A 25,056-nucleotide genomic window follows, 5' to 3' on the forward strand; every position below is an offset into this window, starting at 1 on the left:
AACCAGAAGATACATAGAAAGAAACTAACCTAATCACTAATACAATCACTTGGATTACATATGTGTGAGTATACACACAGAACATTCCACAAAGCAAGACAGGACTGTAGAGATGGCTTAGTGGTTGATAGCATTTGTTTCTCTTGCTAAGTTAGGTTTCCAGCACCCAGATGACGGCTCACAGCTGTATGGTCCTCTAGTTCCAGGAGATCCTGTTTTAGAAATAATATGCCTTCCTACTGAAAAATTGCTCCTCATAGTTAGAGATGAAGGCAAAGATCTGTACGAAATTGCCTGGCTGACTGTAGTTAATGCCTAAGTTAGAGTCAGCCTTGACAGGATTGTAGTAACTGGTAGTTTGAATATGCTTGGCCCAGAGAGTGGCACTATTAGGAGGTGTGACCTTGTTGGAGTACAGCTGTGGGACTGTGGAAATCCTGAGGTGTTTGGCCATGCTCCCAGAGACCTGACACAAGGTCTCCATGTAACATAAGGCCCAGGTAGAGGGCGGGAAACTGGTCTCTGCCTCAAGATTTACCTAAAGGCCCTGGCCCCCCCTCCCCCCCCATATAAATAAACCCCTTCTGGCATTTTTTGGGAGAACACGCCACCATTCAAACCCACCGCCATGTCAATAAATCTCTATGTCTTCAATCCCACATGTCTCTTGTAATTCTGGACTCATTGTGTAAGTGGAAAACTCGCACGGGGGTTGGGGGGAGCCTTTTCCACCCGCCCCTGTGCTCTCTGTGCGGGACACTTTCCCCTGACAACAGCGGCCGGTGCACCACCTTCTGGGGTGGGGTGGGGGGATGGGGGGCCAGGGACTCAGCCGCTCCCGCAGTACACGTGACCTTGCGTCTCTATGTCTCTGTTCCTGTGACCCTGCCATCACCAAGGTGTGTGGCTCAACCTCTTTCTCCACACCCTCGGTTCGCAGGCGGTCTGCACTGCTGAGTCCTGCTGGGAAGTGCCGTAGTGCATGACTGAACAGCGTGCCCCGGGATAGCCTCTGGATCGTGGCCACGACCTGCACCCTGCGCCCCGCGCAAGTTTTGACCCACATACAGCCATTTTGGAGGAAGTGTGTTACTGCAGGGGTGGGCTTTTAGACCCTCTCTCCTGGTTGCAGTCAGATCAAGATGCAGAACTCTCAGCTCCTCCAGTGCCATGCCTGCCTGGACACTGCCATGCTCCCACCTTGATGACAATGGACTGAACCTTTGAACCTGTAAGCCAGTACCAATTAAATGTCCTTTATAAGAATTGCCTTGGTCATGGTATCTCTTGACAGCAATGGAAACTCTAAGTTACTAACTCATATACACTTTGGCTTATGCATTCCACAAACACTGTCATCCTGGGCCCCAGCCCCCAATTACACGTCAATCAATTTAAACAGAAACAAGAGATTTCGAGTCTGGCCACTTGGGCTCATAAAATATTAGCAAAGCAAAAACATTACCTATTGCCAGAATTATTTTAAGTATACAAGTGTTTTTCTTTTTTGAATAGTTGTTGCTCAGGGTTATCTTGTCTACCTGGCAGAATTATGTCCTTCTTGTTAAGAACACAGGGACCTACTTACAGACCAGGAGGACTTAGTGGTGGTTGTGACCATGAGATGCCCCCTTGAGCAACCCCCTTAGAGGTATGTCTAATGGCAGATATGACCTAATGGGAGTTGGTCATTCCTGATGAGTAAACATTTATATCCTAGCATCTAAAATTTCATTTATCTAACAGGTCAAATAAACCTGGCTAGCATGCTACTTACCTTTAAGTATTTTGGAGGCAGTGCTCCACTAGCTAAATTTTACTTGTGTGAAGGAAATCTATGACTAAGTCCTCTATAACATCAATTTTATTACTTTGAGTTTCTTCTACATCAACCCCAGACTGCTGTTCTGGACTCTGTGGGCACACAAGCAAGCTCATGGTACACACACATGTATGCGGTCAAACCACTCACCTATACATAAAAATAAATTAAACTGACATGGTCTCAGATAGGGATGGAACTGCCAACAGGTCCTTGGAAAAAACTCCTTTCTCTAGGTGACTGATGTGGTTTGAACAAGAACAACACCCATAGGCTCCTGTATTTGAATGCTTAGTCATCAAGAAGTGGCACTGTTTGAGAAGGATTAGGAGGTGTGGCTTCATTGGAGGAAGTCACAGGGGGTGAGCTTTGAGGTTTAAAAAGCTGCCCTAACCCCAGGCACAGTCAGTCTCTCTCTCTCTCTCTCTCTCTCTCTCTCTCTCTCTCTCTCAGCCTATGGATCAGGGCATAACTCTTAGTTACTTCTCTTGCACTATGCCTGTCTGCCATCATGCTCTCTGCTACCATGCTTCCCAATATGACAAGGATGAACAGATTCTGAAATTGTAAGCAAAGCCCTGATTACATGCTTTTCCTTTATAAGAGGTGCTATGGTCATGTCTCTTCAGAGCAATAGAATAATGACTTACATGGGTTCTTACCCTAAAAATACCTAACTAGTTTTTAATCTCCTTGCCAACTGGACATGGTGGCTCATGTCTGTAGTCCCAGCACTTGGGACACAGATAATGCAATCTTTGTGAATTCAGTACCAGTTTGGTCTACACAGCAAATTCTAGGCCAACCAGGGCTGTGTAGATCCTGACTCAACAACAACAACAACAACAACAACAATAACAACTGTTGGTATTCTGTCTAAACTTCACCTCTACAGTCACCTGGCAACACCCAGGTATGCTCCTCCCCACAGTTACCTGGCAACAGCCAGATAGGCCTGCCCACTATAAAAGGGGCTGCTTGCCCCCTCCTCTCTCTCTTGTTCTCTCTTGTTCCCCTCGACCCAGCGCCTGCAGGTCTCCCCTCCCCCCCTTCCCTTCCCCCTTTCTCCACGTGGTCATGGCCAGCCTCTACTCCTCTCTCTCTCTCTCCTCTCACTCTCCCTCTCTCTTAATAAACCTCCCCCTCATGGAACCATCTGGTCTGCTGTGATCTGTCCGAGCTGCTCGTGAAAATCCTTTTAACAACAACTCTGTGTGTGTGTGTGTCTGTGTACACGCACACATATGTATATATGTATGTCAGGCCCAAATTCCCCAAACTCCAGAAGGCAATCCAAATATCTAGAGATGAGTGCAATCTGGACTATAAGAGGATTTCTAGTAGCATGGTAAAAGCCAGCACTCCTCCTCAGGAACTTGCGAAGCCAGCTACTGCCTATCAGTGGGAGTCATTTCCTGACAATCAAAGCACACAAAGGCCTCCAGGCTCCTTCAGTATTAAAGTACCTGTTACATATTTCAAAGTCCATTCTAGCATCCTAGTTCTTCTCACCACCTCCCCTTCTCTAAACTTTCTCTAGCGCACGGGCTTCCCTCCTGACAGCTACTCATCCTTCTCGAGATGCAGCATTTTTCACTATTCTCCCCGTAGGTTCCTGCTCCTGCTATCTCAAGATACTTTCTCTACTTTCTCCCACATTCCTAGCCCTGGCTATGTCCAGTCTGCCCACCATGTTCAGTCTACTGTTTTCTCTCTCCGGACTCTTCCAGATGCCTCTGGCTGTTCTCTCCCTCATATCTACAATAAAACCTTTCCATACCAGGAAGCAGTCATGTTGTCAGTTTATACATATAGATTGATTTCTCCTGTATAAATATTGCATTAAAATGGTAGATCCTTTCTAGGGTTATTTGATTAAGTGAACTACTACTTATAACAATAGTTGAGCCGGGCTGTGGTGGCGCACGCCTTTAATCCCAGCACTTGGGAGGCAGAGGCAGGCGGATTTCTGAGTTTGAGGCTGGACTGGTCTACAGAGTGAGTTCCAGGACAGCCAGGGCCACACAGAGAAATTCTGTCTCAAAAAAACCAAAAAAACAAAAAAACATAAAAAAACAATAGTTGACACCAAGCATTACTCCGTGGCTAGCACTGTTAATGTTCATTTGCTTTAAAAGTGCTTACCAATCAGGTGTGGTGGTGCATGCCTTAATCCCAGCACTCGGGAGGCAAAGGCAGGTGGCTCTCTGTGAATTTGAGGCCAGCCTGGTCTATAAAGTGACTGGAGGAAACCCTGTCACAAAATCAATCAAACAAACAAAGTATTTACCAATATCTATGACATGCTGAACACTTGCTAGATTTTGCAGGCAAAAATAAGTCCCTGCCCCCAAGAGAACAAAACATACTGGGTAAGACAGATGAATAAACAAATTTAAGAATATACATTATATATGGGACATTATTTTTTATTCTGTAGAATATCTGCAGACTGTTTTAAAATAAGAACATTAAGAGAGAGTCTGAAAGTAGGCACATAGATGACAGCCTGTAGGTAGCTGGGGGTCCAGGTAGGTCTACAGAACGTCAAAGCTCCTTTCTGTTTGTTACTGAATTGCTTCAAGTTTCTGTGCTCTCCACGCATATCCATCTTTGGTGATTTTGTCCCAAGCATTATGCTTCTGTCTTGCTGAAACATCCGGATAGCCTCAGTCCCATCCGTCCTAGACAGACATGTTTCTCATCAGGCTAATGCCTGGGTCATTGACTCTTAGAGCACAAATTCAAGGAATAAATAGGGCCCCGCTGGACTGGGGCATCTCAATTCATACTCAGTCAGTTCATTTCAGCTGACACCGGAGAGCTGCCAGTTCTTGCCAAACGCCTGTCAGTCCAGAACAGTAGCCTGTTTGTTAGAATCATTGTGGTCATTGTGGTAAACGCCAATCAGTCTTTGGGACCATGACCAGAGCATTCTGGTTTAACCTAAGAATAAGTTCAGTCCTGATGGCAACAATAGCTTCATTTGAATGAAAACTATTTGAAAAGGGACGTCAAACAGGCATTCATGGATGCTACGCACATTTGTTTCCAGACGTCTAAATGTAAGGAATGAGCTAACCTTAGGGAGTCAAGAGATAGATGAGAAACAGACTGTTCTTAATAAGTTTAAGGTTTAGGAGAAACTGAATATAGGCAAGCCACATATAGAAACAAGCAGAAAATGAGGCAGAAAGTGAGGGTTGTCAAAAATGAAAACCAAGTGCCATGGGAGGATGAAGGAGACACTGCCTTAGTCAGAGAAGGCTTTATAAAAGAACAGACCATTCACTGGGCCTGAAAAGCATGCAGCATCTCAATAGGAAGAAAAGCATTCCAATGGGAAAGGAGCTGAGATCAAAGGCCGGAGAGACCAGTCTAGAGCACACTGCACTTCTTTCTTTACTAGCTCACTCCATGCATCCCTCAGGTCTTAGCTGAATCTCTGCCTGCTCCATGGAGACTTCCTCTGACATCGGGCCTCCTACCCCAACAGACGTTTAGAAAGTATATGCCACCAAATTTGTTAGCCAGTTACACTGTAATGTTCACTTGCATTGTTTGTTATTTTATTGATGCTGAAGATATTTGGCAGTTGCTTGTCAATTATCTGTTGTGGGGGGGGGGCTGGGAGATGGTTCAATGAGTGGGTAAAGGTGCTTGCTGCCAAGGTTGACAGCCTGAGTTCAATCCCTGGGATCCACGTGGTGGGAGGAGGGACGCAATTCCTGCCAGTTGTCCACTGGCATTTACATAGCACCACGGCACATATGTAGAGATGCACACAGCAAACAGCAAACGAACAAATAAGTAAATGTAAAAAAACTTGAAAATGTGTTACATGAATAGCCGAGTGTGGTCATATAGAACTGGAAGGTCAGAATTTGTGAGGAAGAGTGTTGTGTGATGCACTTTTCCTGGGGAGGTAACACACACGCACAAACACACACACACACACACTCACGCAGACTCACATATCTATTAGGTCAGAAAGGGAGCCACTAACAAACCCAAGTAACAGTTGCACCAGTGTCTAACCTGGTAACCCGATTGAATTGTGTTGGGATTACTAACAGGAGTATGGGTGAGGGGTCACATATGAGGGGTGGAGACGACTCAAAAGCAGCCGCATCACAGCAAAGCCCACTGCAACACAGATGGTAACTGACTAAATCTGCATCCCTGAGACTCTGTGTGCAGCTGGCAGGGAGCTGGGCTGCCGGTGACTGTCTTCTCTCCATGAGTTTGACTGGTCCCTGAGTTGAGTTTCTCCTCCCTGAGTTGTTAATGACTCTGCTTTAAGCTGCTGGGGCCAGGCCCTCAAAAATCATCTGCATTTCTCTTCTCCCAGATACGTGAGACGTGAACCTTTCTCTCCCTCTTGTGTGGGATATTTCAATCCAGAGAAAACTGACAAACGACAGAGAAAACTAACAAACGACAGAATAGCAAAAGATTGTCAGCCATGACCACTCCATTTTGTAAAGGTCCCTCATTTTGGCTAAACAGTGGTAATATCTGAAACTAATTTCGCTAAGTCCTTGCCCTCTGAACCCTGTCCACCCTCAGTAATGGTAATGACTGGCTATGAGCCGTTTTTTTCTGTCATTTGACATGTTTCCTCCAACACAAAACTGGCCTCTGGAGTCCCCTCGGAACTTGCAGAAGATCCCCAGGGCTGTTCACTCTGCCTTATGTCTGTTCTGCTCGTTACATTGTTTTGTTTTTCCCAGTTTCTGTTTCGGAGTTGGAGTTAAGAGGGTTGAATTATCTACGCTTCATAGTTTATCGCCTGCTACCATACGTGACCCGTCCACAGTCTTTTGATTTTTATTTATTCCTTTATGCCCTATTCCCACCTTTTTTGTGTTGCCACCTTTCTGATACATTTAATGTCTCTGCTTTTTTATTTGTTTGTTTGTTATTTGGTTTTCTTGTTTTGACTATGTAGGCCCGTGGCTGGCCTCGAACTCAAAGAGATCTTCCAGCCTCTGCCTCCTAAGGCTAGGATTAAAGGCATGTGTCACCACACTTAGCTCTTTTGTAATTTAAAAATGTTTTACTTATCATTGTGTAGGGAAGCCAGAGGACACCCTCGCAGAGCCTGCCTTCTCACCTTCACTTTTTATATAGGTCCCAGGGAATGAGCCTTAGGCTTATTCCGCTAGAGATTTTACTCACTGAACTATCTCTCCAGCACATCTTTTGTAATTAACAAAACAAAACAACCCCCAACCCAAACTACATATATATATATGTGTGTGTGTGTGTGTGTGTGTATGTGTGTGTGTGTGTGTGTGTGTGTGTGTATGTATGTATTAACGGGGGGAGGGGGCAGGAAAGATTGCTCTGCGGTTAAGAGCACTGGCAGCTTTTCCAGAGACTTGAGTTTGACTTCCCAGCCCCTACATAGCGGTTCACAATCGTCTAACCCCAGTTCCAGGGAATCGGTTGCTCTCTTCTGGCCTCTTTGGCGCTGCGCACACATGGTACACACATACATGCCGGCAAACACTCATAAACATAAAATAAAGGTTTTGTTTTTTAAAAAAGTATATCTATGTGGGCTTGTGTACTTGAGTGCATCAGCCCCGGGGGCAAAAATTCATCGTATTCCCATGGAGCTGGAATTTGTGAGCCTCTGTAAGAATGCACAAATTCGCCGGGCAGTGGTGGCCTTTAATCCCAGCACTTGGGAGGCAGAGACAGGCGGATTTCTGAGTTCGAGGCCAGCCTGGTCTACAAAGTGAGTTCCAGGACAGTCAGGGCTATACAGAGAAACCCTGTCTCGAAAAACCAAACCATAAATAAATAAATAAATAAATAAATAAATAAATAAATAAATAAAATGCACAAATTTATCATTTATATTTTCTTAGACGTGGGCTCATGAAGCTTGAGCTGGTCTCTGCCAAGTGCAGGGATTTTCCGGCGCAGTAGACCACGCCTGGCTTTGCAATTTTTAATTCCTTCTTCAGGATTCCATGCGTAAGAGCGCGTCTCTGATTTTTAGCCAATCTCGAAGCCGGAGGAGAATGAGAGTGCACACCTATCTGCGCAGCGCCGGAAGTGACGCACGCATCTTATAAAACTCGCCAGCGCCCGTGGGCGGGCTCAGAAGGCTGGCGGGCAGCTAGCATGGCAGATGAGGAGGAAGATCCCACCGTGAGTGAGCGCCTGTCACAGCCTGTTTTTCTCACTCCGTCCGTCTCACTAGCGGAGGCAGAGTCTGATCCGCCTATGCCTTAGGGAATCCCGCCGAGAGTTCGTGGGCTCCGCGGTGTTTTCCTTTTCTGGTTTACCTTAGTCAGTGCGTGGGGCAGGACGGGAAGGAAGAGTAGAAAGGGTCTCCCTTTGATCTGGATCTTCCGACACTGAGACGTCTAGAGGGTCATAGGAGGTCAGAGCTAATACCACCGTTCCAGCCGCCCAGCTGCGAACAAAACTAGTGAAAATAGCGGAGAAACGACGAACTAAAGTCAGGAAGCTTGAGATCCAAATTCTTTGGAGTTATTAAGGCTTCGATGTTCTTGTCGTGAGATAGGGTCAAGCCCAGTGAAGGAAAGTTTTTAGCCCTGTATTGACAGGTGCTTAGTAAATATTGCTTCCGATGACAGCAGAGTAGATTTTAAACTATCAGATCTTTTACAGTAGTATTGCTTAGCAGTATGACAACTAAATTGGCTAAAACCAAACCCAGAACCTGAGGTCGTTAGAACTTTACACACATACACGGTGTAGGGTTGTTGGGAGCCGTAATAAAAAGCCTTCTTGCACGACTTGAGAATTGGACTAGGGCTTAAGAGCCCTTTGGTGCTAAGTTTTCGTGATTTTGTGCTGTTTGCTTTAGTTTATCACTTTTGAAAATGGAAAAGCGTCACCGGGCATGGTGGCACACACCTTTAATCCCAGCACTCAGAAGCAGAGGCAAGTGGATCTCTGTGAGTTCCAGGCAGACAAGGGTACATAGTGAGACTACTTTGTTTCAAAAAAAAAAAAAAAAAAGTCTAGAGAGCGCTTAGTGCTTAAGAACATTTACTGTCATATCTGGTAACCTACAGTGATTAGACTATTGGCCTCTACAGACAACTGCAGGCACATTGATATAGGCACATACAATGCATGTAAATAATAAATGTCTTTCAAAAAAAAAAAAGATGAGATGAAAAGGGCGCTGGAGTGTAGCTCAGTGGTCAAGCATCTGTTTAGAATCGTGAGCTCCTGGGTTCAATTCACTGCATTCCAAAAAGAGGACGAGCAGGAGGAGGCTCGAGGGAATCTCACAGGCACTGCAATCATCTGACAGGTCCATATTTTTAAATTTCTAGTTTGAGGAGGAAAATGAAGAAATTGGAGGAGGAGCAGAAGGTGGCCAGGGGAAGAGAAAGAGACTTTTCTCAAAAGAACGTGAGTTGTACTTTCAAGTGCGTTTATTAAGGGTGGGAAAGCTTTGGAACGTATCCTTTCAGAGCAGATATATTGTTCCGAATATGTTTGCGTATAGGGACAGTGTTCTCAGACTTGCCTATGAGATTGTCTGGTTTTATTCTGTCTGTTTTTGTTTTGTTTTGTTTCATTTTGTTTTAAAGATAGGCTTTGTATAGCTGTGGCTATACTGGTGCTCACTATTTAGCCCAAGCCAGCTTTGGGTTGGTGGTAGTCCTTCTGCCTTAGCCTCTCAAGTACTGGGATTGCAGATATGCATCCCATGGTCAGTATAAGTCTCTCTTTCGTGTATATTCATTCCCTCTGTGTGACTTACAATAATGAATGTGATTCCTTCCTCCTTTTTAAGGCAGGTTTTATTTTTTTATTTTATTTCTTTTAGTTTTTTTGAGGTGGGATTTTTCTGTGTAGTTCTGGCTGTCCTAGAACTCATTCTGCAGATCAGAATAAATCAAGATCTGATAGTCTGGGCTGGAGAGATGGCTCAGCGGTTAAGAGCACTGACAGCTCTTCCAGAGGTCCTGAGTTCAAATCCCAGCAACCACATGGTGGCTCACAACCATCCGTAATGAGATTGGATGCCCTCTTCTGGTGTGTCTGAAGACAGCTACAGTGTACTCATCAATAAAATAAATAAATAAATCTTTAAAAAAAAAAAAAAAGATCTGATAGTCTACAACTCACAGAGATGTCCCTGCCTCCGCTTCTGCCTGCTGATGCTGGAATTAAAGCTGTGAACCACCATCCCCCAGCTGAGGCAGGGTGTTTTATATCCCAGTAGGGATGACCTTGAACTTCTGTTCTACTGTCGGTTTCCCGAGTTTCCAGGGTTCTAGGCGTATGAGTACGTGTCATGAGTCCCAGTTCTGGATTGACCCTGGTTGTGTGTGTCAGGCTAGTGCTCTGCTACTGACTGAGCTTCTGTTAATTGCACCACCGCCTCCTTTTTCTGTTTTTCGTTTGCTTTGTTTTTGTTGTTGTTCTTGTCTTTTCCTTTCTGTTTCATTTTTAGCAGGGTCTCATGTATCCTAAACTGGCCTGTACTCATTATGTAGCTGATGATGACCATGACATTGTATTCCTCTTGTGTCCACCTTTCAAACGATGTAAGTTGAGGCTTTGGACTAAGTCAGGGCAAGAAAGTAGTGAAGTGTGGGGTGCTAACAGTGTCACTGAGATGATAATTCACGGCCTTCAGTCATACTCCTTAAGCAGACAAGTTAAGCCCTTGGGACAGAAGCAGGATGAGCTGTTTCCTCTTGTCATGCCTGTACTAATTCCTGAAAGGCACCATGAGAATGTACTCTCCATCCCTGTGCCCAGGTTCCTTGACTGAGCATTGAGAAGTACAGCAGCAAGAATTCTTCAATCCTACTGCATTCTAGAAACTGCAAGATCAGCCTTTAACCGTCTAAATCTTTTTTTGATCCCAGCTCTTGGGAAAGATAGGGACAGGAAGATTTGAAGTTCAGGACCATCCTCGGAGAATTTGAAGCCAACTTGGGCTGTATGAGACACTGTCTCTCAACAACAGAGAAATCCTTTCCAGTACTTTCAGGTTTCGTTCAAGTCTGACCATTTCCCATTCCATCTCACTGATGCTAGTTACATGATTTGTAGGTGGTTTTACTTCTTGTCATGTGGACATGTGAAAATGATCCTATCACCAAAGCACTCTAGAAATGGTACTCACACTGCTGCTTGTCCAAACCTTTAGTTCAGTTTCAACTGCTCTACTTTTATGAAGACAAAAACTTGGAATCTTCACAGGCTTCTCTTATTGACTTAATAGAATCTTCATGTCTCCTCCATTTTTGCTGTTTTTTTCAGACAAGGTCTTGCTGTGTGGTTCAGGATGGCCTTAAACTAATGTTTCTCTTGCCTCCACGATTCCCTCCTTCTACCACATGGGTCTCAGTGATGGGACTCAGGTCTTCAGGCTTGGCAGCAGGTGACCTTATGTGCTGAGCTAGCTCCTTGGACCTTTTTAAAATTATTACATCATTTCCCCTCTCCTTTTCATCCCTCTAAACCTTCCCATATACTCCTCCTCGCTCTTTCAAATTCATGGGCTCTTTATAATTGTTGTATACATACATACGTACATATATTCTCTCTCTCTCTCTCTCTCTCTCTCTCTCTCTCTCTCTCTCTCTCTCTTTCTCTCTCTCTCTCTCTCTTTCTCTCCTTTCTCTCTCCCCTAAATATATAAGTACAACTTGCTCTGTTTTCAAGGGCTTACCGTTGGTTTGGACAACTAGTTGGTGTGCTTAACTCTGGGAGGACTACTCCACCCTTTCCCAGCATTCTGTTGTTCCGAGGAGGGTTGAAGCCTGGGCTTCTCCAACTCCACATTAGCATATCTGATTTTGTTGTCCTTGCTTTCTGGTTTGTTTTTAAAACAGAGTTTCATATAGTATAGGCCGCCTTGTAACTGAAGAGGACTTGAACTTCTGATCCTCTTGCCTTTACTTCCCAAGTGCTGATATTACAGGGGTGTGCCACCATGACCAGTTTTATTCAGTGCTGGGAACCCAGGGCCCTGCACATGCTATGTAGGACCGTCCTGACTGAGCCATATCCCCAGCTCAACAGATTTCTTTTTCTTATTGTAACATGACGTTTCAAAGCATCTACTGTCATTTGTCTATGCCTTTATCAACCCTTTGGCCAAATATATGCATCATATATAACATAAATTTTCCATTCCCAATGAGATAGGTGAATTATGCCCATTAAAATGTTAGTGATGGCCCGGTGGTGTGGCGCACAACTTTAATCCCAGCACTTGGGAGGCAGAGGCAGGTGGATTTCTGAGTTTGAGGCTAGCCTGGTCTACCGAGTGAGTTCCAGGACAGCCAGGTCTACACAGAGAAACCCTGTCTTGGAAAAAAAAAAAATGTTATTGATGGGTATCTTCCCCAACTATTTAAGGAAAAAACAGCTCATAGTGGGAATTTATAACATATCACTTTAGCTAATGATCAGAGTTAGCATCATCAGTGACATATTGGCATATACCCCTGATGTGAGAGTGTCTTGATTTCGGTATTTTTTCAATAGTGTATAAAAGCATTCTAACCTCAGTATAATCACAAGAAAACAGCAGACAGAGAACAGTCTGTAACATCTGACTAGGATTCTTGCTGAGGTCTTAAAAGACAAGGAAGAGCTAAGGAGTTGCCACAGGCTGGATGGAGCAAACTATAGAGGTGTAGCAGGTAAGCAGAGTGGAGTCTAATGGGAGTCTGAAATAGAGGCCCGGGGACTGTAGCTCAGTGTTGTAAGAGCATTCGCCTAGCATGCGTGAAGCTCTGGTGGGGGATGGGATAGAAACAAGGAACCTGAACAGAAAAATGGACCTAAGTAGAAAAATCAGGACAATCTGAATAAGATACTAGTGTTATTTTTTTAGTTTTGATGAATATTTATTATATAAATGTAAGGGGAAGCTAGGCATGTGGGAACTCTCTTTTTTAATAAAATAACTCATCTGTGAGTCTCTTAAAAATAGAATTCAAATATATATATAGAATATTGGTTCCTATAGTTGTTTTCTTCCTTCTGTGTTGGGACCTAAAGTCTTATGGCATTGTGAATGCACAGGATAACTACTCCAAGCTGGCTTCCAAGTCTCCCCATTCATTCTCTGTTGTTTCTGCCAGTTTTTGCTTCTAAAGAGGAAATTATTCTAAGGCTGAATATAGTGATATAGACCTATAATCCCAATACTCAGGAGGCTGAGGCAAGAGGGTTCTGAATTTGAGGTCAGTGTGGATTACATGGACAGACAGTCTCAAGTCCCTCCCCTCTCAAGTAGTTAGATAATGATAATAGTCATAAAAATAAAAACAGTGTAAAAGGAATTGCTAATGTACTTATTTCTTTTTTTTACAAGTATATTCTGAGCTCCTTTAAAAACAATTATAATTGGTCATGTGCTACTTGTCATAACCCCAGCTCTAGGGAAGCAGAGGCAGGTGGCTCTCTGAGTTCTAGGCTACCATGGTCTATTTACTGAGTTCCAGCTCAGGAGACCCTGTCTTTTAAAAAGCTGTTGGTGTATGTGTGGGTGTGCACATGCCATAACACATGGGAGAGCAGAGGATAGCTTTGTAAAGTTGATTCTCTCCTTCCCTTTATATGGGTTCCAGGGCTTGAATTAGGTTATCAGGATTTCGAAGCAAGCATCTTTAGCCACTGAGCTATCTTGCTGTCCCTTCAATTTCCCTTTAAAAAAAAAAAAATTTAGCTGGGCAGTAGTGGTCCACGCCTTTAATCCTAGCACTCAGGAGGCAGAGGCAGGTGCATTTCTGTGAGGTCAAGGCCAGCCTCATCTTCAAAGTGAGTTCCACCTCAGATAGTCAGGGCTGTTACACAGAGAAACCCTGTCTCGAAAGGTGTGTGTATGTGTGTGTTTGTGTGTGTGCATATAATAACGTTAGGCTTTCGTAGCTTGGAAGGAAGGGAGATTTATGGAGGCTAAATAGTAAGACCAGTACTAAGACTGCTTAGACCTTTTATACCAAAATCCACACTTGCAGACACAATTGTAATATTTTGTTTGTCTTTTTTGGGGGGAGCGGAGGGGTGGTGGTCAAGACAGAGTTTCTCCGTGTAGCCCTGGCTGTCCTGGAACTCACTCTGTAGACCAGGCTGGCCTCGAACTCAGAAATCTGCCTGTCTCTGCCTCCCAAGTGCTGGGATTAAAGGCGTGCACCACCACAGCCCAGCTATTTTGTTTGTCTTATTGAGTAGACTAGCCTGGACCAAACTAGGTCCACTTGGCTCTGATTCCTGACGCTGGGATTAAAAACCAAGTAGTACCATGCTCAGCCGTCTTGTGTTTAAACCATTGTTTATAATTTGGTTTAATCCTAGTTGGTATGGAAAGTATACTGCTGACATTGGTCAATCTCTGAGTCAAGCAACACTCTTGCTTTCTCACAGTGCGCTGTATGATGTATGGGTTTGGGGATGACCAGAATCCTTACACAGAGTCTGTGGATATTCTTGAAGACCTTGTCATAGAGTTCATCACTGAAATGGTAAGACACTTTTTGTTTTATTTATTTATTTATTTATTTATTTATTTATTTTTGTTTTTCAAGACAGGGTTTCTCTTTATAGCCCGGGCTGTCCTGGAACTCACTCTGTAGACCAGGCTGGCCTCGAACTCAGAAATCTGCCTGCCTTTGCCTCCCAAGTGCTGGGATTAAAGATTAAAGGCATGCACCACCACTGCCCGGGGTGACACTTTTGTAACTATAACTTTTTTGTTGTGTTTATTTTTGTAACTGTTAATGAAGGTTTGAAATCTTAAGCTGTAGATAATACTATAACTTTTGAAATCAGCTATCCATTAGAGTACCTGCTTTGTGCAAGTTCCTGGATATTAAATAAATGTATCGCAACACTTCTGAGTGAGTTAGTTAGTTATTTCACTTGGTATGCACAGGTGTTTTGCCTACAAGTATGTCTGTGTATGGTAGTGTGTCTGGTTCTCTCAGATGCCAGAGGAGGGTGTTGGATTCCCTGAAACTGGAGATACAGAGCTGCCATGTGGGTGCTGGGAACTGAACTCTAGTTCTTGGGAAGGATACCAATGTTCTTAAACACTAGCATACTTCTACAGCCCCTGAGTTTTATTTGTAAAAACATAATATCCTTGAATAAAATTAAAAATACTGCCCATAATCTCATCCAGCCTAATTTCCTTCCCTTCTAGTATTTATTTAAAGGTATGTACAGTTCATGTAAATTTCATGTGCATTGGTTTTACCTGCATGTATGTATGTGTGAGGGTGTCAGATCCTTGGGAACTGGAGTTACAGACAGTTGTGAGCTGCCTTGTGGTTGTTGGGAACTGAACCTGGGGCTTCTAGACGAGCAGCCAGTGTTCTTAACATTTGAACCATCTCTCCAGCCCCTAGTCTAACATTTTGAATGACCACTTTTATGGTTTTCTTCCTTTCCTTTGTTTGGATGTATTAGCAGGGATGGGGTTACTGAGTTTGGTTGTTTTTAGTTCTTATGAGTGTTCACTCTTTACTTTGGACTATCTCTTTACTACAGAATAAAAGTGAAAAGATTACTCAGCAAGGGCAAAGGCTGTTTGGTGTGTGTGTGTGTGTAAGGGCCTGCACATGTGGCAAGTATTTAATCCAGTTTAACTCAGCTCAAGGAAAACATTAGCCATAGCAGTGCTAGATCACGCTAATATGCATGTGTAAGGCCCTGGGTTCAGTCTCACACCACATTAAATGGCAGAGTCTGGCATAGTGCCTCATACCTGCAATCCTAGAGTTCCAGACATAGACAGGAGGATCTGCTACAAGTTAGAAAATCCAACCTGGTTTCTGTAACAAGTTCCAGGCCATCCAGAGCTACATAACAACACTCTGACTTGAAATAAATAAATAATGAAGTAAATACATCTCACAAACAAACAAACAGAAAAAAACCCACAAATCATCCAGGCACAAGAAGATGTCATTTTGCCAGGCAATGGTGGCGCTCACCTTGGGAGGTAGAGGCAGGCGGATTTCTGAGTTCAAGGCCAGCCTGGTCTACAGAGTGAGTTCCAGAACAGCCAGGGCTATACAGAGAAACCCTGTCTTGAAAAACCAAAAAAAAAAAAAAAAGAAGATGTCATTTTAGTGTGGTCAGCATTTAGGCAGCTGTGATAGGCGGACCCCAGTTTTAAGACCAAGCTAGGCTACACAGTAAGACCCTGTCTCAACAAACAAAAACAAAGCCAAGTGTAATGGTACATGCTTTTAATTCTAGAAGTTGTAACAGAGACAGGAAGATTGCCTCATTTGAAACCAGCCTACATTCCAGGATCCTGTCTCAATAAAAAACAGTCAGAAATCAGAGACAAGGTGGCCTGAGTTCAGGGCTAGGCTGGTCTATATAGTGAGCTTTAGGGTTTATAGTGAGACTCAAAAACATGTCTCAAAAACAAAACAGCAACAAAAATAATATTAATAATAAAAATTAGGCTACTAAAGCCTAATTGTTATTTGCCTAAACTCTATTACACACTCATTACCCACCCTAGAATGCATTTAACAAGACAACCCCCCAACAAAACAAAACAAAAGACTTCACACAACAAAACAGAAGTATCTTCAAATTTGCTAGGTTTTGTTGTTTTGGTCTACCTACCTACCTACCTATCTACCTACCCATCTATCTATCTATCCATCCATCCATCCATCCATCCATCCATCCATCCATCTATCTATCTATCTATCTTTAAGGCAGGGTCTCACTATGTAACCCTGGCTGGCTTGGAACTTGCTGTATAGACCAAGGCTTAGCCTGAACTCACAGAGATCTGTCTGTCTCTGTCTTCCAAGTTCTGGGATTAAAAGTATGCATCACTCTGTCTGTCCAGCTTACTTTCATAGTTTTAATGTCCTTAATGCAAAAAAAAAAGCCTATAAAGCATAAAGGAAATATTGCTAATTATGCAGAAGAACAAGGATAAGGAGGCTGGAGAGACGGCTCAGCGGCTAAGAGCACTGACAGCTCTTCCAGAGGTTCAGTTCAATTCCCAGCAACCACACGGTGGCCACACCCATCTGTGATGGGATCCAGCGCCCTCTTTTGGTGTGTCTGAAGAGAGCAACAGTGTACTTACATACATAAAATAAGTCCTTAAGAAAAAAAGGATAAGGAGATGGCCAGACAGATGGTTCACAAATGCAAACACCAGTGTGATTAATAGCAAATTAAGACACAAAAATATTTGACCTTTAAAAATTAATGTGTTTCCTTGTCATAGACTCACAAGGCAATGTCGATTGGAAGACAAGGTCGAGTGCAAGTTGAAGATATTGTCTTCCTAATTCGAAAGGATCCAAGGAAGTTTGCTAGAGTTAAAGACTTACTAACTATGAATGAAGAATTGAAACGGGCTAGAAAAGCTTTTGACGAAGCCAACTATGGATCTTGACACCGTTTGTAATTCCTGAGATTTTGGTATTTTCTGTGGAAACCATACATTGTTGTTGTTGTCTGCAGTAATATCATGATAGCTAGCCATGCAATGAAAGAGGTCTTTATCTGACCATATTTGAATTACTGGCCTTTAATAACTCCTAACTTAAAGTATTGCAAACCATGCAGTTCCATCCGAAAGGGGGAAGTAGTATTTATTCTTCAGGTAGACGTGTGCATTCCAAGCTGTATACCATTGCTGCATAATACGCAATCTAAATGTCCTTTTGATTTTATGAATGGTGAGGCTTGGGCTTTATGTATCTCAAGTTTTTAGATGAGAGTGGTAGGAGAAGTTATTAAAGATAATGAACTGGTTTGTGTGTGTGTTTTTTTTAAGAAACTAAATTCTTGTCAGAATGTTTGTCTTAATAGATCATTTGTTTTAATATTCTTTTCTAAAGAACACTTTTTTTTTTTTAAAGAAACTAATATTTGCTAAGTGTTAACAGACCTTGTCTTCCTTATTGGCTGTAAAGCTTCCAAAAACAAATGCCTTGAGTAGTAGGAATGGCAAAGCTTATAAAGCTGGTGCCAGGACAGGTATTTCGGGTTGTGTCTATTGACGTAAATTTAAGTACTTTCATTGTGAGAATGTATAGTTGATTAAACCTGTGTGTGACAGTGCAAACCATTTTCACAGTTCAGGATATGCAGGCTTTGTGTAGTTCGCTTACTGCATTAAATTATTATTCTGCTTAGCTTACAATAAGGATTCAAATTGCATTTAAAGAGCTTACTGAATGTTACTCTGAAACTTACTGGTGCTTCTTAACATTTCTAAATCAGTACTTGGGGAAATACTACCTGTTTAATCTACTGATACAAGGAATAAAGAATAAGGAATTGAACACACCTACACTTGAATTTGTGTTTGTTTGTTTATTTGTGTATGGTTCTTATGAGACAGGGTTTCTCTGTATAGCCCTGGCAGTCCTGGAACTTGCTTTGTAGACCAGGCTGGCCTCAAACTCACAGAGATCCATCTGCCTCTGTCTCCTGAGTGCTGGGATTAAAGGTGTGAACCATCACACCCTGTTAATTTTATGATTTATACTCCTCAGGATACTGCATCTATTACTGTATGATAGTCCTAGCTCTTTCCTCTTGTTTTTTTTTTTTAAATGTTATTTTTATATTACACCTCAGTTGATGATGAGATTTAATGCATAACTGGGCTGATTATTTTATTTAAAAAAAAGAAGAAGAATGGTTGATGCAGGAGAGAGAGCTCAGATAGCTCAGAGGTTAAGAACATTGGTTGCTTTTTCTAGAGGAATTCAGGTTCAATTCCTAGCAATATATATATGTATATATATATTTATGTACCTGTATGTAAGTATGCGCACAAGAGTACATGTGCCCAAGGTGCTGCTTAGAGGACTTCCAATCCCAAGGATCTGGAATTACAGGTGTTTGAGAGCTACCTGATGTGGGTGCTGGGAACCAAGTCTTGGTCATCTTCAAGCAGTATGCATTCTATTTTTTTTATATATATATTTTATGTATATGAGTACACTGTAGGTTTTCAAACACACCAGAAGAGGGCATCAGATCCCATCACAGATGATCATGAGCCACCATGTGGTTGCTGGGAATTGAACTCAGGACCTCTGGAAGAGCAGTCAGTGCTCTCAACCACAGAGCCATCTCTCCAGCCCAGCAGCAGTATGCATTCTAAACTGCTGAACTAATCTAGCCCTGGTTGGGCTTTTGTTGTTGTTTGTTGGGGGAAGGAGATGTTTTGAGATGGTCCCTTATGGTGTAGGCTGGCCTTGAACCAACTCACCCTGTAGCTGGACTTCATCTTTGAGCTCCACCTGCCAAGTGCTGGGATTACATTTATGTACCAGTGTCACTGTATGCTTTTTGTTGTGTCTTTAATCTCAATCCCTTTTAAGGTGCCAAGTGATAGAATGTAAAGCTAAGCTAGTATAAAAAGAAAAAGATCTTACTTGCTTACTTAGTTGAAACATAGGAAAGAAGGGATGGGGGCTAACTTCAGGCTTGACTGGTCCCAGGTACTTAAGGAGAATCAAGACTATCTCCATCTTGTATCTTAACCTGGATTTACACTCTTGATGGTCTTAAACATGGCTGACAGTTCTAGAGTGCCATTATTTTTTCTTAAAGATTTATCTATTTATTTATTTATTTATTTATTTATTTATTTAATGTATGTGAGTACACTGTACTTTCAGACACACCAGAAGAGAGCATTGGATTACAGATGGTTGTGAGCCACCACATAGTTGCTGGGAATTGAACTCAGGACCTCTGAAAGAGCAGCCAGTGCTCTTAACCACTGAGGTGTGGCGTTGTTGGAGGAGGTGTGGGGTTGGGCTTGATAGTTCAAAAGCCCACACTAGGCCCAGTCTCCTCCCCCTTTCCCTCTCACGTCTTCTCTCCCGTCCCTTCCTCCATCCCTCCTTGCCACCCTGTCTGTCTCCCCCCTTCCCATCTCCATCTGTCTCTCTGCCTCCACTGTTCAGATCTTATATACGTTCTCAGCGACTGTTCTGGTACCATGTCTTCTGGCCTGCTGCCATGCTCCGTACCATGATGATCATGTACTTACCCTCTGAAACTGTAAGCAGGCTTCCCGTTAAATGCTCTTCTCTTAAAATTTGCTTTGGTCATGGTGTGTCCTCACAGCAATAAAAGTGACTGAACAGAAAATTCCAAGTGAGAGTTACTATTGTTTTGGCTCTAGCCAGGAAGATGTGTGATATCCAGGACCTCCTGCCCTACCTCTGTGGTGAAGATGTCATTAGGTTGATAGGGTGCTTACCAATCATGCACAGAGCCCTGGATTTAGTCCTCAGTACTTCATAAACTTAGTATAGTGCAAACTTATAATCTGGATCAGGGGAGATAGAAGCAGGAGGATCAGAAGTACTAAGTTGGTGGTCAGCCTGGGATACATGAGATCCTGAATACACACCCCAAGAAAGTGGCATAGAGTAGGCCTGGAAAGCAAAAGGAAAAGGAGATTGGATAGACAACAGATGAACAGTGATTTGATTCACAACTGTGCCTTTTTTTTTCTTTTCTTTCCAAGACAGAATCTCACTATCCAGCCCATTATCCACCTGCCCATGATTGAAGTCAAAGATCCTCCTCCAGCTCTGGTCTCCCACATGCTGTGGGTGTTACAGGCAGAGTTTATTAATTTTGAGTTCTGATAGTAAGACACTATAGCTACCTTCGAACATCTACTTAAGTAGACGTCAGCTTCTTCTTCTTCTTCTTTTTTTTTTTTTTTTAGGTTTTTGGAGACAGGGTTTCTCTGTGTAGTCCTGGCTGTCCTGGAACTCATTCTGTAGATCAGGCTGGCCTCGAACTTAGATGTCAGCTTCATGTGGCGATTTCATTTAAAAATAAATAAAATTGAAAACTTATTTTCTCAGTTGCACTGGAGGTATTCCAGGTTCTCAACTCCATGGTAGTAGCTGGTGTAGCATTGGATGGAGATGATCTAATGCCGTTTCTATTTTCACAGAAAAAACATTTTTGAACAATGAGGGCACAGGTGCTCCCTCCTCAGCTCCTCTGATTGCATAAACATAGTATGGTAGTTTCAGTATGCTTGGTCCAGGGAGTGGCACTCTTAGGAACTGCCTGTGAGACAGTCTCTCCTGGCTGCCTTTCCATCAAGATGTAGAACTCTCAACTCCTCTGTAGCATCAGGCCTGCCTGGATGCTGCCATGCTCCCTCCTTGATGACAATGGACTGAACCTCGAATCTATAAGACAGCCCCAATTAAATGTTGTCCTTTCTAAGAGTTACCTTAGTCATGCTGTCTCTTCACCGCAATGAAACCGTAACTAAAACACACACAGTATAATAGGAAAGCATGATCGGCCACAGTTTCAACAAATAACCAATTCTTTGCCAACTTGTCTTCTGAGAGTAGTATTTAATCAACTTCATCAGCAAATGCAGAACACATCCATCTCACAAAGTGGAGCAGCCGTAGAAGACTTGATGTAAGGGAGTGAATACCAGCTTTCAAATGTAAGTAAAACTTGGCTTCTTGCCTCTAGGCAGACACACACAGAAACAGTAGTTTGAGGGTAAATCATGAGGGAAATTATAGGAATATTCGTCTAGAGCATCATAAGCTAGGACAACGTTAATGTAGAAATGGGAAAAGTAGCTCACCAGGTCTGAACAGTACAGAGGAGTGGGTTGCCTGGGAAATGCCCTCAGATGCTTTGTCTTGTTGCTGACATTGGACATTTAGCTAGATGGGTTATATTTATTAGCAAGAGTTATCCATGCATGACTGCTTGTCTCTTTAACATGACTTTGAATATTTAATTTATTTAAATATTGAGTTTAGAGGTCATTCTTTTCCCACCATAGTTAGGAACTGTATGTACTCTTTCTAAGTTGCTTTTGTTAGGTATTTGGTCACACTGATTTAAAAAAAAAAAAGCAGCAAATACAACATGCAGCATATAGTGTCTATCCAGACTTTATAGACATGCAGCATATAGTGTCTATCCAGACTTTATAGAAAGTTCTACTAAATGGCTTCAATCTCATTCCTTTTGTTTTAATTACACTTACTTATTCTGTGTGCGTTTGCCTAGGTGAATGTATGTGCCATAGCACTCATGTGGAAATCACAAGACAGCTTATTGAGTATTATACTGTGTGTGTGTTGAGTCTTTCCTTCCACCAAGTGGGTCTCTGGGTTCAAAGTTAGGCCATCAGGTTTGGTGGCAAGTGCCTTAAACTGCAGAGCCATCTTACTGATCCTAGAATATTGATTTTTCTTTTTTACAAAATTATTTTTTTATTAATGCTCACAAATTTACTTAATATAAATATAAATGTCCTTATTTGAAACAATGATGTATTTTTTAAACTGGATTTAATCATACATGTATAATTTAAGCTTTTGTCAAGGAACCTTGGTTAGATCCATGGACATTTGCTTATTGATCGTTTGGGGGAGGTTGGGGTGAGAGGGAAAGAATTATGTCAGAGTCTCAGGTAGCCCAGGTTGTCTGGGAACTCCCTGTGCATAAGAGGTTGGTCTTGAATTTCTGATCTTCGTGCCTCCTGCTAGTGAGAATACAGATATGGGCCACCACGAGTGACCTTGGATTTAATCCTTGAATCTGTTGAAGGAGAAGCCATGCTAACAGTATTTGTTTTCCCAAGGCCAGGATGCTGCTGACCCTAAAGCACAAAACTCCTGGTTTGTTTATGTTTTCATAGAGTGGCTCTTTTAAAACAAGTCCCCTTATTTCCTTCCACTGAACTCACTCTCTGAACACCGAGGATTAAAATGTCCTTGTTTAGGCTTGTGCTCAGATTCCTTTGTGACAGCTGGGGAGAACCAAAAGCTTCTATTCACCTTTCTATAAATGAGACTTGAGAATCATATTCAAAGGTATCCACCTTAGCCTGTAGGCATTTAAGTCATAAGGCGCCATGAGTCATTTTGTCATGTTAGAACCTGCGTTTTCAAACGATGCCTGACCTAGTTCCTAAGTCACTGTAGGCATTCAGTCGATGTTTAGTGAATGACTGAGACAACACCTCAGGATCTAAGGACAGTCCATCTAAGAAAGCTTTGTCTTTTCTGAACAGTTCACTGCTATGCAGCTAGGAGAGTGAAAGGCAAGAAGATCTAATCTTAGCCCTGTGGCTGAGTGTTGAAAAGCGATACCTTAGCTTAACAGATATTAAGGGTGTATGGTAAAACCTGATGTTACATTAGGAAGCAAATATACAAATAGTCATTGCATTACCAACATACAAGTGGTAAGGTAGACCAGCTGTCTTATTCCAGTCTCGTCCTTTTCTTTCTTGTACCTCCTTTTCCCAGAAGTATAAATAGTGTGTATTTGCTTCTAACAGTCTGAGTTATTGAAAATTCAGATGTATACTGAAACGCTGTCATAGGTATGGAGGACATAAACATACAACCTCGAGTCCTCCCTACCTCATCAGAATAAGGTTCTTTTTCTTTCTGTTTTTTCTTTAAGACAGGGTTTCTGTATGTAGCTCTGGCTGTCCTGGAACTCTCTTTGTAGACTAGGCTGGCCTCAAATTCTGCTTGCTTCTGCCTTCTCAGTGCTGGGATTAAAGGTGTGCCCTACCATTGCCTGAAAGGTTCTTTCTTTTCTTTGTTCTTTTTTAAGTTAAAATTTGGGGTCAATATAAGGAATTAGGTTAGGGAATAAGGAATAAGAGTTTAAGAGTTAGATTTTCTTGTCTGTGGGGCCTTGATCATGTTTGTTTTTTCTCAGCCAACTAAAGAAATAAAAGGCAGGAAAAAAAAATCTCAGACATGGCAGGCAATAGGCAATGAACAAGTGAAACACGGGCTGCAAGCACAGAGAAAGACTCCCCACAGAGCAGAGGAGAATGTCAGGAACTGACATCTGTTTTGCCAGGGGGGTCTTGGGAGTTTGAAGTGCTTTTGGTGGCCTGGGATAGGCCCCTTTCCCCTAATTTTGAGTTGGGGAGCTTAGAAAGATAGAGGTGTTCATAGACCCACAGCTTCAGGTAGACGTGCATTTACAGTGGTGTGGGGCAGGTACCTTTCCCCTGCCTGGAGGTTGGGTTGCTCTACTGAGACAAATGAAGGGGAGCTAAGAGGCCCACAGCTCCAGGAATGTGTTCAGGACCGTCCTTGATATCTGACTAGTTCAAACTGGTGAGGGGAAGGGAGGCCATGTTTGTGGAACAAAAGCCAGATTAAAATATATAAAGGCAGGCTTATTGCCATGTGGAGGGAGAAAGGGAAGGAAGAAGAGAAAGTGAGAAAGAGTGAGAGGCAGAGAGAGGTGGGGGAGAGGGAAAGAATGAAAGAGGCAAAAATGTCTGGATTATATAGGGAAGAGCCCCTGGGGGAAAGGCAGTCCAGCCCTGAACTGGAAAGAAAGTTCAGGGTTGGGGGCAGGATATGCCAGGTAGGGAATGAGGGATGCTGGGAAAACCCGGAAGCCAAGTCTGCTTTGATAGGTAAAATATGCACCTCAGCCCCTTGTCCCATGGTCTGAAACCAAACATTGAGAAGATCACTGATAAATGTTACCAGAATTGTTAGGGGCAGAGCCTAGGTCCTGGAAGTCCTAATAACCTGAGTTCAGTCACCTGGCCTTCAACATGCCTGTTAAAGTACTAGCAAAAGGCAGAGAAAGATCTATTCAATGTGGTTACATTAGGAAGAACAAAGGAGAACAGTGACCCTCCAAGTTCATTTTCACATAGCTTAGGTTCCAGCAGAGGCCCAGAAGCATGGCCAAGCCCTCCTGGTCTGGGTTTCTGCCTCTGCTACCAGTATAACCAGTAGTCAGCATTGTTGGAAATCTCTTCCTAGAGAGAGTCTTCCTCTGGCTGGCTCCAGGCTTTTTCCTTTCCCAGAATGAGATTCCCAGTGAATTTCCAATTTCCTAGGGACTATTGTCTTATAGTCTGGTAACAGAAAGGAGGGGCACACATTTCTCTTCAAAATGTCTTCATTCCTGCTAAACTGCTTGTGGTGGTTTGAATGAGAATGGCCCCCTAAGTTCAAATATTTGAATGCTTAGTCACCAGGGAGTGGCACTATTAGAAAGAATTCAAAGGGTTAGGAGGTGCTGATTTGCTGGGCAGTGGTGGTGCATGTGTTTAGTCCCAGCACTTGGGAGGCAAAGGAAGGTGGATTTCTGAGTTCAAGGCCAGCCTGGACTACAGAGTGAGTTCCAGGACAGCCAGGGCTACACAGAGAAACCCTGTCTCAAAAAAACCAAAAAAAAAAAAAAAAAAAAAAAAA

General features: G+C 42.8%; 1 protein-coding gene across 1 annotated transcript; it reads left to right on the plus strand.

Annotated features, from left to right (window-relative positions):
- Nucleotides 1-9,156: 9,156 nt before the first annotated feature.
- Nucleotides 9,157-18,142, plus strand: Taf13 (TATA-box binding protein associated factor 13). Its single transcript, XM_028757384.1, has 3 exons — nucleotides 9,157-9,229; nucleotides 14,219-14,316; nucleotides 17,061-18,142. Exons 2-3 carry the CDS (start codon nucleotides 14,227-14,229, stop codon nucleotides 17,229-17,231), a joined length of 261 nt encoding a protein of 86 aa, XP_028613217.1. The 5' UTR covers nucleotides 9,157-9,229; nucleotides 14,219-14,226; the 3' UTR covers nucleotides 17,232-18,142.
- The last annotated feature ends 6,914 nt before the right edge of the window (nucleotides 18,143-25,056 follow it).

This window comes from Grammomys surdaster, unplaced genomic scaffold (assembly GCF_004785775.1).
Source record: "Grammomys surdaster isolate TR1022 unplaced genomic scaffold, NIH_TR_1.0 126158, whole genome shotgun sequence".
NCBI classification, from domain to species: domain Eukaryota; kingdom Metazoa; phylum Chordata; class Mammalia; order Rodentia; family Muridae; genus Grammomys; species Grammomys surdaster.

Bases quoted from the DNA above. Each gene is read 5' to 3' on its own strand.
- Taf13 (XM_028757384.1), top strand. From the start codon at position 14,227: ATGATGTATGGGTTTGGGGATGACCAGAATCCTTACACAGAGTCTGTG. The intron at 14,317-17,060 runs GTAAGACACTTT...TCCTTGTCATAG, and splicing joins TAGAGTTCATCACTGAAATG to ACTCACAAGGCAATGTCGAT.